This window comes from Numenius arquata, chromosome 1 (genome assembly GCF_964106895.1).
Source record: "Numenius arquata chromosome 1, bNumArq3.hap1.1, whole genome shotgun sequence".
NCBI classification, from domain to species: domain Eukaryota; kingdom Metazoa; phylum Chordata; class Aves; order Charadriiformes; family Scolopacidae; genus Numenius; species Numenius arquata.
In genome coordinates this window covers 66,939,449-66,962,692 of record NC_133576.1, presented here as the reverse complement: position 1 = coordinate 66,962,692, position 23,244 = coordinate 66,939,449, and the positions used below count along the sequence as shown (strand labels likewise).

Sequence of the window (23,244 nt, the reverse complement as noted above, 5' to 3'; positions counted from 1 at the left end):
ATGGGTTGCCACGCTTGTGTTTGTCGCCATCTGAAGTGCCTTCATGTGTTCTGCTGGGCTTATAGCTGATGCTTCAGAGCGACACAAATCCCTCATGGCACCTGTGTCTTATCTGTCACACCCACACAGATGGCTGATGTATTGGGCCATCTCAAGTGGCAGCAACTCTCCACAACCAAGCAACTGGTTTGAATCCGAGTTATATAAGGTCTCAGTTTAAGTTAGACACCTATATTTGGCTGGTTGATTTGCTCTCCAGTTTCCATTTATTGCAACGGGAGCTTAGACACTTAACACTCATGCAGATGCCTACCATTGTCTCTCAAAGACCAACAGAAAAAGAATGAAATTGAGATAATTAATTCAGGTCTCCACAAATTAAAGAATTTGCTTTTTGGTACACAGAGCATCCTGTACCAAACTGTATCACAATTTAGCGATAACTGTATGAAAGTACCTTCTTTTGTTTCAAATCTATCCAGTGAAATGTCATTTTATGCCGCTAGTTTTTGTATTAGGAAAACAGAAGAATTTTTTCTTAATCCACCTTTAAATGTCACTCAGTTTTCATAAAACAACCATCAACCCTTCACAATTGACTTTCATTATTGTTGCCCTAAACAACTCTCATCTTGGTTGTGTTTCACAGCCTCCTTTTATCATCTTTATGATATAGAACAGATATATCAATCTTGTTTCATTTGAAATGCAGAACAGAAACATTGAAAATTTCTGCCCTTCAGAAACATAATGTACAAGACCGGAAGGGAACCCCTAAGCTTGGGAAGCTATTGTGGGCAACCATATAACATAAACGTGTTCCTCAGAGCTTGCTTCACTGCATTTTGGAAAAACCCCATGCCCCATGCATTATACAATGTTGGTCTGAAACTTCATTCCACTGATATCTAGGACTGAGGTTACAGCTGAAACATACTTAATACTGCTTTTCCATTTACAATTTTATCTGCTTTTAGAAATGTGTTTACACCTAGCAAATCCGTTTTAACTTGGTTTCAATAAGAATATGAAGCTTTAAATTCTAGTTTTGAGCTATTTCAATTCCCTTAGCATACAGAAAATCACGTGTCACTAAAAGACAACTGCTTTTTTAAAACAAGTTTCTTGTAATTTAAATATTCTTAATACTAGAAAGAAGGTGGGCAATAAGCAAGACTATTATTAATTGATTGTCTAACCATAATTGTATAGACAGTAAAAAGAACCACCCTCTTAAACAGTCAACGAAAGTGACACTTGAAATTCAAGTAGGAGAAAGTCAGTGCTTCATCTAGAAGTGTCTAAATGTGAAACACTAGCACAACATTACATTTGCTAAACAAAAACATTAAATAAGATGGTCAACAATTTTCTTTTACCATAAAAAAATAGCAAATATTAGTATATGCGATAGAGGCTGCTAGTCCTATCAAACACTTCAAGAGCAAATAGGCAAGCTCTAAATTCATTGCAATGCAGAGTCTGTACAATAGCAGCAACCAGACTGTACGCCAAGTCCTTTTACGCCGAAATTCACATTAAAAAGTATAGGCATAGTAAGGGTTATAAGTGCTAACTGTGGTCAAGTGTTGAGACATTAAGTTTAGATACAGGTTGACCTCAGTTGTTCCGAGTTCAACAAATCCCCAAAGACTAACCCATCATGGTTACAACAGTTTTATCAACTTGTGAGACAAGTATCAGAAACAGCACAGAGGTAGAGGCCATGAACATGCAAGGTATCACTCTTCAACACCACAGTAATATGTTTACCAGGACATGCTAAAAATATTTTTAGTATTGAGCAGCACAGAAAGGCAAAAATGAAGTGAGCATCATGCTCACTTCATAAGTTTTTTTTCAGGTGTAAAAAGTAAACTGAAGTTTCATCCGTTAAAAATTATATACATCAAATGCAGGAGGGTAGGATGTAGGTCTATGAAGGTTTAAATGAACATAGAAAATAAACAAAAACTAAGAACAGTTTAGTATTCAGTTATTTTTAAGCCCATTGACATGCATTTCCTAAGGGCACCTTAGGCTTCTAACCTAAAATAAGTTATTACTCATCTACAGAGACCAATGCTGTTCCCTCTGAAGAAACCTCAATTAAATGAGTACTAGAACAGGTAAGAGGCAAGTGAGCAGAACAGTCAAGAGCTTTTCTTGAGAGCATCACCTCAGCCAGATAGTGACAAGATTTCATTTAAGACTAAACATAGCTACAAGCCCAAAATAAAAGCCCACGAGGAATTTTAAAGCGGCTTATTAAGTTTTAGTACGAAAATGAATGCCTGCTTGCTGTTGGAAGGCCACTCAATCAATAAGCTCTAACAGACTTTAGAGAAAAGACAACTTAAAGGCATATTCTTTGTATGACCAACTGAGCGCTCTTAAGGGTGCACTAGCTCCTAATCCACTAATCCTAATCCAGAGAACCAAAAGTTAGACATGAAAAAGGATTTTATTACCTTCATATTGTGGCTTCACGAGATCCAGCATCTGGCACAAACAGTCTTCAAATGGCAAGGGTTCTATGGCCATGTTATCTAATTTTTGGCACTGTTCTTCATAAAAATACTCCAATTCATACATAGACAAAGCACCATCCCCATCAAGATCCATGCAGCGAAACCAATATTCAATACTGAAATTCAGTAATTAATAGCAAAGAACTGTTTACACAAACTTATCACAGAATTTTAAGAATTTATATTGCTTGTTTTAAAAGCTACGCTACTTACATAAGTAAAACTAGACTTAAGACTATATTCCATAATGCCATAGGAAGTCATTAAGCAGCATCTACTGTGGTAAGAGTTTCTGGTATTTGACTTGCCATATATTACAGCATTTGAAAACACACTTCTTGGTTGCGGGGGCAGGGAGGTGGGATATGAGTAAAGCATGTGGCTTTACATAAAAAAAAAAACCATAGGGAGCCAATGAAAAATTGAATTGTGCATCAAAACCCAAGTTCTTTTTTCATATTGAACAAGCCAGTGACACATCTCGCAACAGGTTTCTTATCAATATCCTACAGCTAATGTTAGCTGTTGTATAGCTTCCCAAAGTCACTGGCATCATGAAACAACGGCAATTTCCTTTATCTGTGACCCTGTCTGCAAGTAGGCCAATCAGCCTCTTAAAAGTCATTAAAATAGACTTTTACAGCAGCAACAACAGGAGACACTGATAAATAAGAATGATGCAAACTGGGCCAGTTTTCCACTCATGTTTTTATCATTTAGCTTCTTCCTTTACAATTCCAGCTGAGTATCACTGGTCCCAATTTAAAGACTGGAAAAATCAATAAAGTCAATCTTTATTTCTGTTAAAACATAACTTTGTTCTTACCTAGTTGGTGTCTTCTTGTCCTCTTCAGATATCAAAAACCAGACAAAATCAGCATAGCTAATTTTTCCATCTTTTTGTGCTTTCCTACCTCTTGAAGGTAAATGAGGGAAAACAGTGACAATTTATTTTAAAACACCTAGCTTTTACTAACCAAAATTAAGGATTATGTTCCTTGGTGCTATTAACTGCTTATTTATCTCCTACAAGATGCATTGTTCCTAAGGTGACTTGTCACAGACTACTTTGATCATTCAGGATAAGGAGCTTGTGTGCTCTGTTCTGTTTCTACTGCAGTGAGTATTTAAAGAGGAAGGTAGCAGCTGGAAGAGGAAGGTAACACTTCGTTCAGAAGGACTTACAGCTTTCCTTCCTGGGCAGCAATACTGCTGCTTCATTGTTAACAGAAGAGATACCCAAATTAATTTTGAAAAATATATTATATAAAAGGACACATGCTTTTTAGAATTTCTATTCAGGTAAAAGTGATGAAAACTTAAAGCTGTACAGAACTCCACTAGCCAAAAGTGTTGGAATGGAAATATGAAGATAAAAATTAAATAAAAACATTCAGGAAGTAAGTGTTTGTGGCAAGAAGGTAGTTTCTACTCTTGCACCACAGAACACAGCATACAAATACTTTCTGAAGACATTATGGTCAACCTTTCCAGTACGAAGTCAGGTAGGCAGCTCCTAGACATATTACAATTCATTCCTAAAATCCCTTTTTTGTGGTTTTATCCTCAATATGACTAGAAAAACATGATGTATGTTTTGTCTCACCCAAAAAGCTTGGATAAAGGAGTAAGCTCTAGACGTATGCCTGCCAAATGTCATTTCACTCATTTCAGTTTTTATGTCTTTTCTGTTTTTCAGTCACTTTTAGCTGCAGAAATTGTGCTAGCAAAATGTTTCAAAAGTGAGTTAAATGCCATAACTACACGAGAGTAAGTCAATCCAAGTGGGAACAATGAAGAATGACTGTCAAAAATGTGAATTAACTCCACTGGAGGCATTTTTGTTAAATTTGTTGATGCAATAAGCATTGATTTTACAAGCAGTACTGAAAAGCCTGGTTCCCTTTGATGATTTTACAGGTTTGAGGGATGGAAAACTAAAAATACCAGTATTTCTTTCCTTCCTCATTCCCATCCCTGCTCAACTATGCAATATCCTATGGTCAGCATTCATACAGGTAAAGAAAGAAGAGTTAAGAACTTGGACTGGGCCAAAGGTTCCAAGAGCACTCCAGTTCTACTAGAGTTTAAATTACAATACTAGATCTTGAAATTCACTGTTCCATTTCAAGGGGAAAGCATTTCCCTGACAATGTCGCACTTAATTTAACAAGCAAATATATAAATATTAAATTTGATTTAGTTCAGCATATGGAATACGTACCTTGTTACTGCTCCTGAGAAGATCCTCTCTATCATCCTATTTGATATTGCTGTGAAAAAAGGTTTAAAATAGTGTCAATTTTATGCAAGTTATTTTTGCTCTGTATTGTCTAGTTGAAGAGTTTATTGGAAACCTCTTATGTATACACATCTGTGAGAAAGATCAAGTGTAGCGCTCATTAATCCCTTTGAGTTCTCTTGGAGAAGATCACTTAACACAGTCTCCAAAACAAAGCTAGAACCAACCAGCTTTGAAATCAGGCTTGATGCAGAAATAGTAGCATAATGAAAGTAATGAAACTGTCTGATTAGTAAAGTAGCATTTACCAGTTCTTTGACAACTAAATCATGTTTTCAAGTGCCAGAATAGTTTATATGACCTTGGTTTTGGCAAAGAGCCAAAATAGAATTGGCACATTAATACATAATGATCATACCTAACTGATTCTGACATGGGTCTATTTCTGACATGGTTCTGAGCCATGCTTCTAATTTTGAAACCATTTCAGGGATTTTAGAGACATGTCTTAACTGAGCACTAGCTCTGTAAAGGATATTCAATTTATCCTGAAGAATTTGTGGATGATACCCAAAGCAGCACATGACACTATTCTCACAGAAGAATCACTTCTCATTATTCTAGCTCTGAAATATTTTGCCAGCATAGTAGAAATACTGATAATTAAAGCAGGGAGTTAACCATTGGAACAGTTCATCTGTTATGTACTTACGGGGATGCTATCACCGTAGGGACACTGATCCCTGCTTAGTATTTATCCCCAGAGCTGCAGGATAGTCAATTTGTTCCAGATATACGTGCTGCTGCTTATCTACTTTTGAAATACTGAAGCTGTTCAATTTTCTCAACAACAGCTACATACTTTAATATTTTGGTCACTACGTTAAGTGTTTGACCTAGCCTAATTTTAGACCAGTGACAGTATGGAAGGAAGGGTTTTATGAAACCCGATTATCTTATTTTGACATGCAAAAAGATAGAAGTTTAAGACTAAAGTTATCATATCCATTTTATGCTCTTATTTAGTCTAGCTCTTATTAAGCAGCAGCTGTTAAGTTCTAAGCAATATTTCACAGTTTAAAGGATGCAAAACTATATTGCAAGTGGCATGGTATCACTTCTGCTTCCTTTCTATACTGTACTAACTCAGTAGAGCAACCTCTCAAACGAAAGAAGCTTTCCTCCCTCAGAGTCCTAAATTTAGTTCCTCATTGTCCTAAAGTGTAGTCAAACTTCAGTGGGCAAGTTTTCAGAAGCAACCAGAATTGTGTTTATTCCTTTTAGTGTGGGACAATATTCCATAATCACTTTGTGCTTAAGTAAGCTTTCCAGTCCTGAAGGGAATACTTTTAAGATGACAATGGACACAAAGCATCCAAAAAACCTCAAGTTCCACACAAGCTACAAGAATATTTAAAATAGGTACAAGTGTGCAAGATTACAGATTCACAGTCATTGTATGTTGTGAATGCAGAAAATGTAAAGCTCTTAAATAGTATTAAAACAAGATGTGCTGCAGCTGAGTTAGCAAAACTTTAAAATAAGCAAAGTACCTGAATGTATGTTTATCTTTTTCTACTCTTTCCATACTTTGCCATAAGAGGCATGCTACTTGAATTATATAAGTCAAACGGACTGTTTCCAAGATAACAACCCAAACCCGCCAAATGGAGCCATTTATAATATACCAAGACATAAATGACTTTTTTTAGATCAAGCCTACACACTTAAAAATTTATTTCCTCTTCTACTACTTTGCCAAGATCAGAATTCAAATTCAGAATTTTCTGCAAATTTGGTATTGCCAGACACAAAGCAATGTCACAGATGACTTGTCCTGATTTATTTCACTAGTCAGCAGGATCAGCTATACCAACAGACTCATGAACCCTGGCCTTGGCAGTTAACCACTTCCTCAATCGAAAGTTTACAGGTCATTTAATACATGTAAACAAAGGTGCTTTATTTGTCATACCATGATCATTATGTCGAGCTAAATCCTTCCGATCAATATAGAGGTCATGGTCTGTATCCAGCTCCCAAAATTTGCAATAGATAACATAAAAATGTTCATATGAGAAGTACTCTGTCAGCTGGTTAATATCAGCTTCCTCTTCCAATAATGCCACATTCTATTATCAGAAGGATAAATAGAACACATTAAAGAATTTGTAAGACACTTGTTGTCAGAATGATCCGAGTTCTCAAAACCAGGTTAATATCTAATACTGTTTCAGTGGAACAACTTTTGTCTTCAGAGTCAGTGCATACCATGCAGCATGACACCAAAGACTGATCACATAAGGCAGAAAACCTAATGTGTCCATAGAAGAATGAGATCAGCCAGGTTACTGCTAACGACATACGCATTTAAAAAGTTCTAGATAAAACAATGACATCTTAGCATATACTGGTGTATGAGAATTAATGCAATTAAGCCTTCACCAGTTTTTGGAAAAGGAAGAAATACTACTTATGTTAGTCCCTTAAGCATTTTATTTAATGCAGTTTTTAAACTTGTAGAAACAAAATGTTAGATATTATGTACCTGCAAAAAGTTGCTTTTCCTTAGCTCGTTACAAGTTATTTTCCCAGACCAGGACCTATTTACTGTATAAAATATTCTCTGTATAACCTGCAAAAGAACCAGAAAAGGGAAAGGTGATCTTAGGTATGCTAACTAAAAACCCTCCGAAATATTTGTCAAACATAAATCTTAGCTCAGCTGTATTACAGAATCCCATCTTTCTGCTATTTCTATTCTTCTTGTTACTTAGCAGGTTGATGCTTCTCTTATGTCATATTACCAAACCATTTCTAAATCCATCTCTAAACTCATCTTGACAACTGTTATTTCAATGCCACAGAACCTGTACCTCACACAGTAAAGCTGCAGAATACTTGTATGCCATCCAGAATACGTCTATTGGCAATTTCACTACCTCCCAGTCTTCAAGGTCTACAGGGTATCATCTAATAAACCTATTAAATCTGAAGTAATGAGATACATTAATGATGTATATTTACTACAAGAATATTTTACTTCATAAATGAAGTTACAGAAACAGAATTGGTACTGTTTAAGGATCAGAGTGCAGGGGATGTTGCTTCTTCTGAAGTTTCCAAATACAACAACTCAACATCTGACAGAAATACTTCCTGCAGGTGCAGAGAGAATACGTTTTTCCCCATTTAATTTTACTCTAAAATTACTTGGAAAAAAACCCCTGTTAATAGTATTAAAAGAAGTACATAAATGTTTTCTAACTCAAGAACAAAAAAATCTATGCAAGAAAGATTACTAGCTCTTATGCCATGACTGATACCAGACCAGAAACAAATCCATTCAGTTGAGTATCCAACACTTCTGTTTAAATCAGTTTTACATGTCTATTATTTTGGTAAACTCATCCATTCAGCAGAATTTACTTAGTTTTAGTTTACAAATATAAGACTTTAAAATACGGGTTTTGTTCCTGAAATTTTGTTAGCTGAATTCCGTATTCACCGCGATTTGACTCAAGTCAACCAGATATACATTTCAAGTAAGTCATTAACCACTAACAAAAGCTGACAAAAAAATCTAAACATATTACAAGCTATAACTGTTTAACTTGGAGATTGATTATGCCTGCTAATTAGCAAGACCAAATATTGCATATGTAGCATTCCATTTGCTACACATGCAATAGTAGTTACGAGCTAAAGAACCATCTCTTTAGAAATCCTTTTCCCCCAAATAAAACCTATTCCAAACTAAAGACTTCATTATTTAAGTTTTTATCACTTCAGACTTTAATTGCAGTAAATCAATAGTTTAAACAAACCAATCATTTCTAAATTGCAAGTAGAAGAGTAATTTATTTATAAAGTTTTAAAGTAAAGCTTAAACCATAGCATGCAGCCAGCTCTGCAGCTCTTACTTTGAACAAGAACAGCTGGTTCAATAAATCCAGAAAGGAGAATAGACTAGCCTACTTCTGAAACTTAATTAGCTCAATTCTAATTGTGAGTTTAGGAAAGGCCCATTTTTGGCTTATACTACAAAGCAATTTTTTCTAAAAAGGTTTTGTCTTAGCTTCGCAACTTAATCCATCTGCATGTCATTATCTCATCTGTTATACATTTAGCTGGTCTAAAAATAAAAACAAAATTGAATGTTTGCTAAAGACAACTGGGAACAGACTTAAAAAAATGGTTTTCTAAAGCGAATCAAAGCAGAATATAAGCAAATTGTCAGAGAATAGCTTTTACTACGCTGCACAGTGTTTTTGTCAGAAGGGAGAGGAAATACAGAGATTACAATTTCAAGAATTTATAGTTCAGATATATACATAACGTACTTTCTGATTATATGTAGTATCTCCCTTGTCCAGGCAAATGTTTTTAATGCATTTTAGCTTTATCTTGAACATGTGTACCTAACCTTACCACTAGACTGACCAACCACCCTATGCCATAGCCTAACAGAGAGAACTGATTGCTTCTATGGTTGAACACCACTTACAAGACACCCGCTACTCTAAAGAGATGTGTGTAACGTATGTATGCATACTCATATATACACCTATGTATACACAAACAAATACAGCAGAAAAATGGATCATTTAACTCTTAACTGGAAGTTAGCATGAACAGACATTAAATCTTCAACTTCAATGCTTGCAAAATCCTTTAGATTAAGTAGTTTCACGTAGCAAGGTAAAGCTACTTTGAATACACGTATGAAACGCATTACTTCATCTTATAGAAAAATGATCTGTAATTCTAACTTGCAGGACAAAATTTTAGAAGACTGTATCGAGCAACAGTAACTCCATCTTAAAACTGGACAAGAAAGGGCAGATAGTCCTGCCATTTCTTGATCTGCAAAGTAGTATTCCAAATATTTTTGCTATATTCATAACAATACTAGTTTGCTTTTGGGATTTTTGATTAAACATGGATTTCTGTTGAAGACCACACTAAATGTTATTAGGAAAAGTACTGACAGCACTAATTTATTCAATATTGCTAGACTCAGGCCTACTTGAATAAGCTGCCCCTCCAAAGAAAAGTAACTGGAAATGGCAGGACCTTTTCACTCCTACGGTCCAGGAACCAAGCTTTCATAATTCTAAGCAGAGCAGGCTCTGATACAGCCCAGAATCCATTAAGAAAGCAAGCTACTCACAGGCAGAACATTTCCTTCAGTCACATATGACAAGAAAGTTCTGGGAGCTCATGTAATCATTATAACAAGAAGGAAAACCTAATGCAGCCGGGGTTTTCCCATACTTGGTGGGCCAGCAGTCTCTGTAAGAAGGATACGAGGAACCAGAACCAAAAGCTCTCAAAAAAAGCTTTTACAGTTTTAGTCTGGGTTGAACTATAAGCTGGATAAAAGATGATCAACTCTGCATGATTTTTGTTGCAGAATATTCATTAAGCTATTTTTCACATGCACAAAGAAAGTGAACTGAATGTCATTTTGAAGAATTTTAATCTTTTGAGACTTCAGTGGAATTGTCTGTCTAGTCTACAGTTGAGAAAATTTAATGTCACTGATTTTTCCCTTGGGTAGAGAAAGAATACTTCACTCACATAACCCTAAGAAGAGAGAAATGGAACTTTTCATGTACAAAACCTGCTTAGAAAGAAAAATCCCCAGAGAAGAAAGTGGCAAGCAGCTTCAATATTACCATTATTTTACTTAATACTGAACATAATCATGTCCATATAGACTTTTCATTCAAAATTCTATTTAATTAAACCCAGAGTAAGGTCAAGATTCTAATGAGTACAGTCTATAGCCACAATCAAGTGTTTAAGATAACAGTCTGCTCGTCTTTTAATGTTCATTAACTTATCCTACACTACTACAATTCAGTGTTTCTTTTACTAGTATTAAGTTCATCAATTTCTTATAAACATTAAGAAAAACTATGATGCTTAAGAAATAGAGTCTGTCTTCGTAAGATTTGTGGTCATGCAGAAGTGAAAACTGACAGCATACTCAACTCTTCTCAAGGGACAAACAGGGTTATATATGTTGACTAATCTTATTTTTTTATTTTCCTACTTGATTCACAAAAAATAGCTTTTCCAAATAAAAATCACTCACTGTGGTAATGTACCGAGAATGAAATTCAGATGCTTCTTTTAAAAATGATAGGCCAGGATGACTATTCACCACATCCTACAAAATAAAAGGAATAACAATATCCCAAACAGTATTAATTAGCGACTATATAAGACAATTAGCACAGAATAGCACATCTGCTTCCTTAACCAAAATGGTTCAAATTAACTGCAACAATCATTAATGAAAACTTAATTTAGAACATGCTTCACGTCAATAACACTGCTGACTTTTTTTTTTTTAAACTATCTTTTAAAGAAACCAGATAAACAAAAGCTTTCCTGTATTTTAGATGGGATGAAGATATTTAACACTGCTGACCATTTTGGCTTGAATTTTTGTGGCTGACTGATTCAGTAAAAGCAATTTCGGTTTTATTCACCTGTTAGTAAAGGTGTTGGTTGCCACTCTGAGAGAAACTGTATCAGGCCTTGAATTCATACACCACTTTTCCCTTGCTCACTAAAGGGCCTCCTTGACTTAAATAACTTCAACTGCTTTTCTAAACCGTAAGGATCCTGATACACGTGCTATTCCTGCAAGCAATTTTAAATCCATGCATCTTACTGTAACTTTTAAAAACACCTCACCTTATTTTACAGTTATTCATTTTATATAAGTCACTCACTATCATTGCAGTGGACCATAGGAAGTGAGTTACACTAAATATTATCAACAAACTTTAATGAAGACCATGCAAAAGTATGTTTAGCTCCAAAAATGTCAGGGCTTTGCCAGCTCAACATTTTGTTGTGTTTCCAGAATTAGTTTCAGTTGCAATTTACTTGTAAAAAAGGAATGAAGTCTTCTTGCACCAAGTAGTTGCATCCAGGGTTCATTAGAAGATGAACAAACTTTGCAGCATCATCATAGCAGGTCTGAAGTATTCTGAAATGTAAATATTTCTATTTAATACCCTACAGAGAAAATTGTTCATAATACCTTGTATGGGCATCCTAGAGCAAGGCCTATGAAACTGCAACCACAACATTTAATTCAAAAGCTAATGACAAATGTCAAAGTACACTCCAAGTGAACTTATCAAAGCAGTACTGTCTCTTACGTTAAAGGAGGTGGATACTCCATGTTATTGATTACATGGAAGGACATTTTTCAGTTAGAACTGAAGGAGAGCTAGAAAGAAGAAAAAGCATTTTGTCCAGAACTGGCATCTACAAGTTAGGGCCATGGTTTTCACTTTTCCAATGAACAGCCAGTCATTTACTAAACACTTTAAAAATCTAAGAACACTGCAAATAAAGATTTGATTGTTTGTGCTAGAGTGGTGATTTACTTACATTTTCCCAGGTACAAGTTTGCTGTCAATGTTGGATTATAGGAAACTGTTTTATTCCCCTTTACAGATTGAAACTCATTCAGAGCTTAAAATATCACATTTCAATTAAAAAAATGCAGTACTTCTAAAAGAAAGTAATCTACTTACTTCCGCCACATTGCAACAAATTTATGAACTGACACATATCCTGTTCGTTCACCTCCAGCACAATAAAACAAAGGGCCTTTCCAATAAAGAGGGCATTCACAAGCCTAGAATTAAAGTATACATCGAGTTAGTTCATTGATTGCTTATCTGAGGGTTACTCCCTCATTGAGAAGTCTTTCAAAAATCAAATTTTACAAGTGTTAGGAAAACATTAAAGCGCAGATATTTTAAACTGTTTCTGAAACCAACTGCACCTTCCAAAATAATTAATTTCAAGCAACTGCTTTAGGCTGAAATCCAAAAGTGGAAAGCAAAACACAGAACAACTTGCAGCATTCCTAACAGATGAATGCAGTCACATGTCTGCTCTGTCCAGACTCCAAGCAGCTGAACAGAATCCCTGCTAATAAGCTCCGCTAAAGGGCTGGATATCTTTAAGCTGAGCTCAAGACAGTACAGTTACACAGCTTCTGAATGCAGCAAGGTTACATATGTTTGTCTCACAGGATGGCTCAACATGTTTGTCTCACAGGATGGCTCAACTCGCCTGCACCTTGCATATGTATGCAAGTCTTCTATCCAATTTTATGCAGTAGGTCAGCCTGCCCTAAACAGCAGTATCTTGCTTCAGGATACCCAAGTTGCACCTTCACAACTTCAACGCTTCCATATACCTACAGGGCTGTTTGTGTGTCTGCTCCAAGCTTCCTCAGTTGTAACAGCTAAGTACGTAACAGTACGTAACAGCTCTTGCCTAAAGCTGACTGCAACTTGCAGTAGTCAGTCATGCTGCCATCTCTGAGAATCTCATGTGGATCTCAAATAAGGCTGTGACTACTGCAAGGCATATAAGGTCACTGAAACAAGAGGACAGTTACTTCTCATGCAGTAGCTTAACCAGTACTTTAAAAAATAAGGAAAAGTGAGTTTGATGAACACTGTCCTCAGTCTGAGAGACTTTTCCCTATGCTTCAGGAAGGTGCCTTTCATCACCGAGTTGTAGGCAACTGGACCTTTCCACCTTTCTTGCTCAGAGGGAAGGGTCTTGTCCACCTCTCCTCACTTCTGCATGGAAAGGACCCGTGGAAGGCAAGAATCCTATCATTCAGCTTTGCAGTTAAACATTTCTGGGGAGGCAAACAAGGAGTTTCTGAACCCTCAGTCCTGCTCTTGTGAAAAGTCTTCATTCCTATTTTCTAGACCTTGGACTTTAAATGCAAAGTGACAGGAACAAGGAATGAGAACCTGAGACTCATTGCCAAGACCATGACTTGCAGTGATCAATATAACAAATTGGAAATTTAAGTTAAATTAAACTAGCTTATTGTCTGCTACACAGAAGTTAAATATTTGCTGCTTTCTATTTTTCACTCTGCCATAACTCTAAATTAGCTCTTCAGTAATAACTAGAGGGCTATAATCTCAAGTTACCAAGCCATTCTGTCTTTCAAGGTCTTTATAATGGAGGTTCTTGACACAGCTGAATGAGAAAAAACAGTGTAGACGCCTGAAAACAAAACGCATATTAGCGGTGCTTTTGCCATAAGTCTGTTGGTCAATACAGAACACAGAACAACATACAGTGTGCTCTTTAATATTTCATTGTTTACGCAACTGAAAAAATAGTTCAAGTTCTGTTTCAATGTTTGTTTCTTTTTCTAAGTAAAATGTAGGGCTATTTGAGACAAAGTTAATGCAAAGATTTCCACATGCTATCAACAATGTTGAGTATGATGTCTTACTGGTACTACCTTGCAGGAGATGAAAACACATAATGCAAGAAAACAAAGCACACAGAACTCGTGTTTCCTTCCCACAGATGTACAGTACTGAAAGCAACCAGCGAGCAAGTTCTCACCTTTGCAACCTTCCCCATGTCTTCTAATGTTGCCCTCTCGTTTGGAAACTCAGAGAAAGTTCTCTCAATTTTGGCAATCACAGCATCTATATTCACTTTTTCCTTAGGACATCCTCGAGGAAAATAGAAAGTTGGAATGTTTTGACTAAGTGATGGTGGCAAAGTTTCTTCCTTCTTTGTCTGAACCTAAATAGATAAATACACATTTGACAGTCAGGTACAATGAAATCACATATAATAGTCATCCTCAGATGACTTGACTCTCTTGGTAGTATATGTTACAACACACCTTCAAAAAGATTTTTGACGATAGGCTGAACAAGCTATTTAAGAAAAAGCACACTGGAAAAAATTAATGAGTATTTCCCAAACCTGTCATTTAGAAAGATTTCTAGGATGTTAAAATTTAATAAAAACAACTTCAGTCTTCAACATATCAAGTTTCAAGACTAGTACGCTAGACAGCTTCTTGGAGACATCTGAAACAATGCAGGTATATGATCAGTTTCAGAAGGAAAGAACCTTCAATTTCTAACTTAACAGACAGGTCATGAAATAATTTGCTTTTGAAATATTTCTAGTTTTACAGCTTAAAACTTTTGAAATAAGCACAACAATTTTGTTACAAACCACCAACCTTTTTAACTTAGCTACAGTGAAGACTGTTTGGGTTTGTTTTTTTTTTTTTTTTTTTTGTCCTAAAAAATGCTTGGCTTTATAAAGATAGTAAGTGATTCCTGAAGAGGGATTTTCTTGATTAACTATAAACAATTATGGCATGAGAATCTAGAAATCTGTTTCTCAAGAACTTGTGATATACTGTACTACAAAAAAAAAAAAAAAAGACGAAAAAGACCAGTAACAAGAGAAATTATTTATTTAAATGCATTTAGCCTCAGTACAGAAGAATTTACCTTGTACTTAGTTTCCAAATCAAAGTCCAATAAGGCAGAGAAACAAAGACACCAAGCAAAGTAACAATAGTTATGTGGCAGCTCAAAATTAGCAATTAAACATGAAGTCTTTCATCCCAAGGCCACTGTTCAAATGTAAAAGCAATGGTTAATGCTATAAGGTGGCTCATCCTAGTGTTAAATATGTTCAAGATCCTGAATTCCAGCTCTTATTTCCAACCAGAACTGAGGGATGTGGGGTAGCGACAAAAATCCCCCAAGCCCCCAACCCTTGCTTTACTCCTTATCACCTTTGTCAAAATGCCTGTAAAGATACACAGCTTTCTACCACAATCAAAATCCTTCCTTAAGTCATTGAAAGAACCAAGTGCTTACAGGCAGCAGATTTTAATTTGCAGGGTTTCAACCCAGTAGCCTTCACTGGAGTGCTACACATGCTAAAAAAAAAAAATAAAAAAAAAATCCTGAATTAACCTTTCTTTCCCCTCCTCTGCATTTGAGCCAGCATTCTTGTTTACAGCTGCAGAATTACACGAGTTACAAGTTCTATTTCATAGAGGAAAAATTTAACTTGAATCTGTAATACCTAGAGTCAATGTCTTGTCATTTTCTAAGAATCCTGTAAGTTATAAGTTTTGGTACTCTGTCATTAGTATAGTGGGTCCAGTTAATGAGACATCAGCAGAAGTGCCACAGGGCACCAAAAATCCCTTCCAACCCTAGACTTCCCAACTTTTGGGAAGAATGAGGATAGCAACATTTTATTCTCTATGTAACATTACCAACAGCATTACAAATAGTGGATACAATTGGATTAACACCTTGTTTCATTTCAGAAACCCAGCATCAGCGCTTTAGTAGAGCCCTACCAGTTATCCTACGCAAAACCAGACTGAAGACCTGTTCCTTGGACTGGTACCACACTGTCAGGTAGCTTAGCATGCTTTTGAGCACTGGCAATCAAACCATCTTTTACTTAACAAAATCAAACTCTTACATTTGTTCCAAGCAGTAAGTTTATTTTATTTCCCCTTTTCCCCATTTACAAGATCTGCCTGGATAGCCGCTCCTACACAAGCTGCTCAAAATACCATCGAAGCGCAGGTTTTCCAGTTCTTCAGAGATGCCTGATGAGGTGTGCCTCACTTGAGAAAAGGGTGTCAATTACGGACTACTAGCGTCCCCTGAACACTTCACGTAACATGATGCAAATCAGTATTTCAAGAAAACCTAGTACAGGCAGACAAGGCACTTTTAAAATCCATAGGAAAATTTAGACCCTCAGATTAAAAAAAAGTTTCTTTTAAAAGGAAAGGTAGGGGCAGAGGGAAGACTACATTGGAAAAGGTCCCAAGAAAAGAAGAAAGGCTAACAACAGACTTATTTTCTCAGAAACTACTAATTTACTTCAGATACCTCAGAGTACACAACACATGATTTCCATTAGCCCAGGTTAAAAACTTCTTAAATGCATGTGGAGATCCGAGTTCAAGATTTGTAGTAAGACCTATCCTAGCACATGTAACTTTCTTGGGTGTTATTTAAGAGTTATATAATTGACGGTTTGTATTTGTTTATTTTTCACCTTTTTATCTGTTGTAAACACATTCCAGACCATGACTATGAGCAAGAAGTTAAGAAACAGATTCAGAACTGAATATAGACATAAGGTTAAAAAAAATTTGATTCTTCTAAAATAAAAACATTGTTTCATAAGCATGACTGAATTTAGCATGCTTAGTGTAAAAATATATACAATTTAATCCGTAAAACAGTATATTTATTCAACTCTAAACCCAAATACAGAACACAAACCTCTCACTGCAAGACAAAATAACTCTCCCCATATTGAGAGATGTTGCCTATTTCTACATGCTGGTTTCTCAAAGTTGGTGAAAGAAGAAACTATAAAAATGCTTCATTTGCATTAGGAAGTGTGTGATCACTTCACAATCATTTCTGATAGATTTATTTGGTGCCTACATATAGGCATCTAGTGAGAATACCATCTAGGGCACAACCCAAAATGCCCTTGAATATTCCACGTGGTATCGAGCAGCCAGCTCAGAGCACAGCTCTCACTCTGCATCTGCCATGCAATGTTCTGAGCACATTAATGCTTCTTAAATGCCACTAGCAACTTGCAATTGGACAACTGAATTGTACTGCTAATGTCAGTCAACAGAGGGATAAGAGCCTGTATCAAGAAAGAAACAGGTCATCCAAAACTATCAGCTCCAACTAATGCATTATAAAGTTAGCATTACACCTCCTCTCTCTATCCTCTCCTTCTCAAGAAAGGCCAGGGATTCTGCTCTTCTCTCAGCCTGAATCCCATCTGACAACCCAAAGGCTCCTTGTACAACTGCAGCTGCTTTGCTGTATGTACTCTAATGAAGGAACACGTAATACTAAATGGGCTCAGAAAGCTCCACTGCTTTTATCATTTCAGCTATTTGCTTCTGTAGATGCACATGTTGTATAGCTGATGAAAAGAGTCAATTCTGTTATTCCAGTGCAATTAAGATGCACTAATTGTATGAGATTAAGCTGTTCCAAAATTAATTATAATTTTAACCGGGGAATTTTTTCATTAACAAGAACTGCTAGAAGTCTGCTAGCAATGAATCTTTGAATTGAAAATCTGCATCAATAGTTAGTTTTTCTTTTTACACAACTATTTCATTTTAGTGGTCAATTTAACATTTAGAAAGTGAACTACATTTTCTTATGCCTTTAACTTAAAGACCTTTAATACTAGTACCAGTAAGCTAAACTGACAAGAGAGACTGGTTTGGCAAGTGAAGACTTTCACTGTAACTTGCCCAGAAATAGCACAAAAAATATGCTTGGAGGTAAGGATAACAGCTGTATAAGCTTGTAAATAACTCATACAAGTAGATGTGAGCTGCAGTGTTAGGACCAAATGGTGCATTAACCTTTGTAATGAGCATATGTAAAGTCCAGAATCTGTAATTAAACTGCAGTGGCAACATAACAATAGAAGTTCTATGTAAAAAAGATGCAAAGTGAGGATTCCTTGAAAGTTCCTTCTTTGTAATAACGTAAACAAACTTACATAAGATTTGTCTATAAGAGACTTCAAGAAAACCCTTAATACATAACCAGTTTTAATTCCCAACATATACAATCATACAGTTATCCAACACTTATTTGCCTTGACTTTTATAAAAGAGGAAGTGGAAGTTTATATCCCAATGGGGTTACTGTTCAAAGGGAAAATTTCCCATTTTATTTTGCATCTCCTCAGATAATACTTTTCCAGTTGTTGCTGGTGAATGGGAAATAAACCCATTATTAATACAATATAGTAATATGTTAGTAAATACCAGAGAACATGGATATGCCTCATTCCAAAGAGAAATTTGGTCTTCTTGCCAGATAGTCTTTTTATATCTACGAACAAAGGAGTCACACTTGGCAGCTAACTTGGTTCTAAGCAAAAATGAAGACAGTGGGGATTTTAAAATGAGGTGCCCTTTTCCCTCTCTCTCAGTTGAAAGCAAGAGCTGACACTATGATGAAGTTGTTCAATGACAGGATGTATTTCTGAAATAAAAATGAAGGGGGTGCTTGTTCCCAGATGTTTTAGACTGTATACTTAGTCAAGTCTAGATCTACATCTGCACATAGAGACTACCACCCAGAAGTACTGAACCCCATAAAGTGGTCGATTATGTGGAATCAAATGCAAGCAAGTGAAACCTCACTTAAAATGGACCTGCTGGAAAAGGAAACAAGGTAAATATGCTTATGAATGTAACATTTTTTTAGACAGCTTACTGATTAAGACAAACTCATTGAACTGATTTGATATTTGCATTGTTTTGACATGACTACAGGAAAAGATAACTTCATTCAGAAACACTGATGCTTTCTAATATCCGACAGACACTGACATTTGTTATGCCTGTGCCTGTTTCTGAAAAAAAACCAGTGAAAACATATTTAGAGAGTTAGCATTCAGCTGTTGCTGTATTATTTGATGTGAATTTCAACAGGGATGTCCACATTAGAAAAAAGGCAATGGAATACAAACAGCAGGGTCAAGACAATAGGCCCTTAAAAATTTTACCTTACATTTACAGCCAACATCACATTAAGTTTCATATAAGTTTGGTTCAAATCCTTAGTATTTTTAACTAGGGAATTAAGAAAAAAAAAGGAATGTTGCAATACTTTTCAAGTGTGCAATGCATAAATTAATCTAGTTCTTCAATAGACTAGGTTTTCTATTCTTATATATTACAGGTTACGCTAATGAACTGTGTTACCTGGATAAGACAAAGTGCATAATAAGCTAAGAGGATTTTCTGCAGAGGTATGCTATTCAGCCTTTTAAATCCTAATGTCCCTGCAACCACCCACATAATGCTTATAAATCACCCAACAACAAAAAAATACTGCACAAAGTTCCTTGATATACAACAGAAAACAGAAGTCAACATAGAGACTCAAAGGGCAATAGGATGGTAGTGACAAGACCCAAATGCTGCTTAGCATATCAATCTGAAAATTCTAAGCTTATGCTACATTATTTTTTAAAAAAATGAAAAGTATCTCCTTTATTAACTTAGCAATTTCTTGCAGAATACAAGGTGTCCTACAGTCTATCAAGTTAATTGCTAATTGTGAATGTAAGAACATTAGCAGTAAGTAGGCTCAAAAGGAGTACCTAACCAGCCTTCCCATCTCTCTGTTCTTTTTATAGCCATTAGTCCAAGTCTGACCAATAAAGTCTTTGGAATATTTCAGCTTTAACTATCTATTTGATTGTGCTGTGAAACACAACACTTGCCTCTAGATAAGCAAGTGAATTGATCAGTGGTTTTATGGAATTTAAGTCTAGAAAACACTAGGTAAGAGATTTATGCTACTATTGTCTAGAAAAGGGTTCAGTCTCATTTGGAAGGAAAAGACATTAATTTAGAAAAATATGTTCCAACACCTCAAATATTTTCATAGATTCATAGATTTGTCCAGGCTGGAAGGGACCTCCAAAGGTCACCTAGTCCGACCTCCCCGCAGTCAGCAGGGACACCCCCAACTAGACCAGGTTGCCCAGGGCCTCATCGAGCTTCACCTTGAATATCTCAAGGGAAGGGGCCTCAACCACCTCCCTGGGCAACCTGTTCCAGTGTTCCACCACCCTCACGGTAAAGAACTTTTTCCTAATATCCAATCTAAATCTCCCCTTCTCCAACTTAAAACCATTGCCCCTCGTCCTGTCACTGCAGGCCTTTGTAAACAGACCCTCCCCAGCCTTCCTATAGGCCCCCCTCAGGTATTTTGGCATGTTCAATGCCAAATATTGGCAATGCCAAATATTGGCACTTTCAAAAATACGCTTCAGGATAGGTAAAGTAAGCTTACTACCAGAACTTCCCTCAGGACAAGCCAAGAGAAACATCTCTTCTGTAACGCCAGCTCTCTTAACTGGAAATCTGAATGTCTACCAACAAGGTCATCTAAGTTAAAGAAGTGATGCTTTCTCCTTGTACTCTGTATGCTCTTCGTTAGCCTCTTTCAAGCCAAACTAAAGAGACAGAATTATTACTGCAAGAGTTCACTGACTGTATCACTTCCCATTCAGCCTGATAAGAGTATTTTTTCCTCTGTGAAAGACGACCCTTTGACAACTTAAAGCTTTCAAAGTTTGTTTTTTTCCAAGCTAGATTTCTCTAAAATCTAGCAATTGCCCTGAAAAATAGCTTGGAAATGGTAATTTAATCTGAAAGCTTAATAATGAAGTTTCACAGCGTGGCATAAGGCAAGTTACACCACAGTCGACCTGCATCTTCCCCCACTCCTGCGTATAGAGTTTACTCACCTGTGTGTCAGTACTAGTGATAGTGAAGTAGTATTGTGAATTGCCTCAGGCCACCAAGACAGCGAAAAAGCAAAGTTAAAAAATAACTATTTTTCCTCATCCAATCTCACATGGATTCCACTTAGAAGCAAAATGGTTCTGGTGCTAACATAAGGAAGATTAGAGGAATGCTGTGGCAGTATTGTTTGAAATAAGCTTACATCAGGCTTAAAACCATGCTAAGATTGTGATTCATCTTGCCTAATTTAGTCAGAAAGTTAAGACGTGTGAATGATCAAGCTCAGAGAGACATCTACCTAACAAAAAACAGGTGTCAGGGTATATATGCATAAGTCTTTGCTCTGGCAACAAACATTTTAGTCCCAGTTGCTTCTTCCCATCCTGGACTTCAGTTTGCTATCCTTCAGTCACTGCCTGGCAGCTGGTTTTGGCTGTACTATAGAGACTAATTTTATCATACATGCTCTTCTTTCCACAGTAAGAGATAAACATCTATTAATTTTAACTCTGATGCAGTTTTTGACTAGCTTACTGTTGTTGTTAGCCTTAACTCAGTTCTCTGATCCAGTTTGGTCTGTAGTCACTTAAAATTTGTGCTACAATGAGGGGAAGGAAATAGAAAAATTAATACACTTTTCTACAAAGTTCTAACCAAAGACCATTAGAAGAAAAAGAAGTACTTCAAACTACACTATTTCTGATTTTATACATATTGGTCAACTGAATTAACATAAGTGAGCAGGGTTCAGCAACCCTCCCAATGCAGTTTGTGTTCCAGTTAGCAATTCAGTGTTCACCTCCAAATTCTGACCAAACACGTTGGGAGTCTCCTGCCTGCACTCCAGGTTGTGCACTCATCTCAGTTTTACACAGCTTGACTGCTATCATTCTCATCTCATTTATGCACGTTCTTGGCAGTTTACTCTTAAGCCTATTTCTGTACAAAAGTCTATGGTCATTTGGTTTTGTGATTCAGTGCAAACTATAATCCTCAATGCTAAACCAACTTTACTCTAAAGACTGAGCCATACACTGCTTTGTTCCATTTCGCAGAATTAAAGTGCCCTGAGTTTATGGGATTGATATGTTCCAGCAAGTAGCAATTCCATAAGCAAATCAAAAGAGATTCAGTGAGATTTAGAGAAGTCAGGAGTCCGGGATCCTTTTTCATGTTATATCAGTAAAAATGAAGTCTAAGACCCTAAACTTGCACAAATAAGGAGGAATACAACACAGTTAGAACTAGAGTTCCACGTCCTAAAAATACATTTAATTTCTTATTTCCTATAAGCATATGAACACAGCTCTAAGGATGAAAGCCCTTTGTATATTTGGTTTAACTATATGTCAAGCTGCTTGTGTTTAGAAAGTTCATAGTGCAGACGCTGTTACTCTAAATTGAGATAAAACAAATGGTGACTCTAACTTCCCTCTTTTGTCCACTGACAACTTGAGTCAGTGCAAAACCCTTCCTGGTTTGGCAACTGGCAGACAAACTACAAATAGAAAGCTCAGAAGAGTTAGTTTATTTGTGTGAAGTTTTTTTTTTTTTTTTTAAATCAGTCAGTATCAAATTCTACTGTTCCTTTAGTGCAGTAACTCACCACTAATGTGGTCTATATTGAGAGCAAATATCAACTTCAAGAACAAAATATCAATCCCTGGCTATCAAGTAGCAGGGATAAGAATCTACATTAATTTTACAATTCAATGTTGGAAATTTCAGCTTATTAGCAAACTAGATTTCACATTTGTTTTGTCACTAAAATACTGTTTGTATGGTAAGCTCTGATTTTGAGGTAAAAATAAAGATTTTGCTAGTTGTTTGCTACCTGAGGCTAATTTCTCCCCTTATTTTAAGTCTCAAGACAGCAGAGTAAGATGTAGTTCAGCTACTTACTCTTAATTGCATGATAGCTAGGGAAAGAAACACCCCACCCAGTTTGAGTGAAATTGCTGTGGTCCATCACTAGGTAATCTTGAAAGTCTTACTAAAGTTTAAAGAATTCTTTCAAAAACTTTTGATAGTGGCACAACTACCAGTAACTCTTTACCCCTTTAATTTAACCAAGCCATATTTAAACAGCCAAAATGAGCCTCAAGAGAAGGTCACTGCATGGAATTCTATGTTCAAGCCTCAGTATTTCAGCAGGGCATGCAAACTTTGCACCATCTACATAAACCCATTTGGGATAGTGTGTTGTTTCTCATGTAGGAGACGACAGTAGGTAGTGGCATTCAGGAAGTTCCCACCCAAAACTATGAAATCCATTCCATACACAC

General features: G+C 36.2%; 1 protein-coding gene across 4 annotated transcripts in view; it reads right to left on the bottom strand.

The window, feature by feature from the left end:
- Positions 1-23,244, bottom strand: part of PPP2R3B (protein phosphatase 2 regulatory subunit B''beta) — a 54,474-nt gene that overhangs the window by 7,860 nt on the left and 23,370 nt on the right. For all 4 annotated transcript variants that reach the window (XM_074155912.1, XM_074155921.1, XM_074155931.1 and 1 more), the window contains 9 exons: positions 14,197-14,382; positions 12,339-12,442; positions 11,680-11,782; positions 10,877-10,951; positions 7,322-7,408; positions 6,749-6,905; positions 4,756-4,804; positions 3,358-3,447; positions 2,472-2,647 (listed from right to left, as the gene is read on the bottom strand). In XM_074155912.1, coding sequence (XP_074012013.1) covers positions 2,472-2,647; positions 3,358-3,447; positions 4,756-4,804; positions 6,749-6,905; positions 7,322-7,408; positions 10,877-10,951; positions 11,680-11,782; positions 12,339-12,442; positions 14,197-14,382 — 1,027 coding nt within the window. The remainder of the gene's footprint in view (positions 1-2,471; positions 2,648-3,357; positions 3,448-4,755; positions 4,805-6,748; positions 6,906-7,321; positions 7,409-10,876; positions 10,952-11,679; positions 11,783-12,338; positions 12,443-14,196; positions 14,383-23,244) is intronic.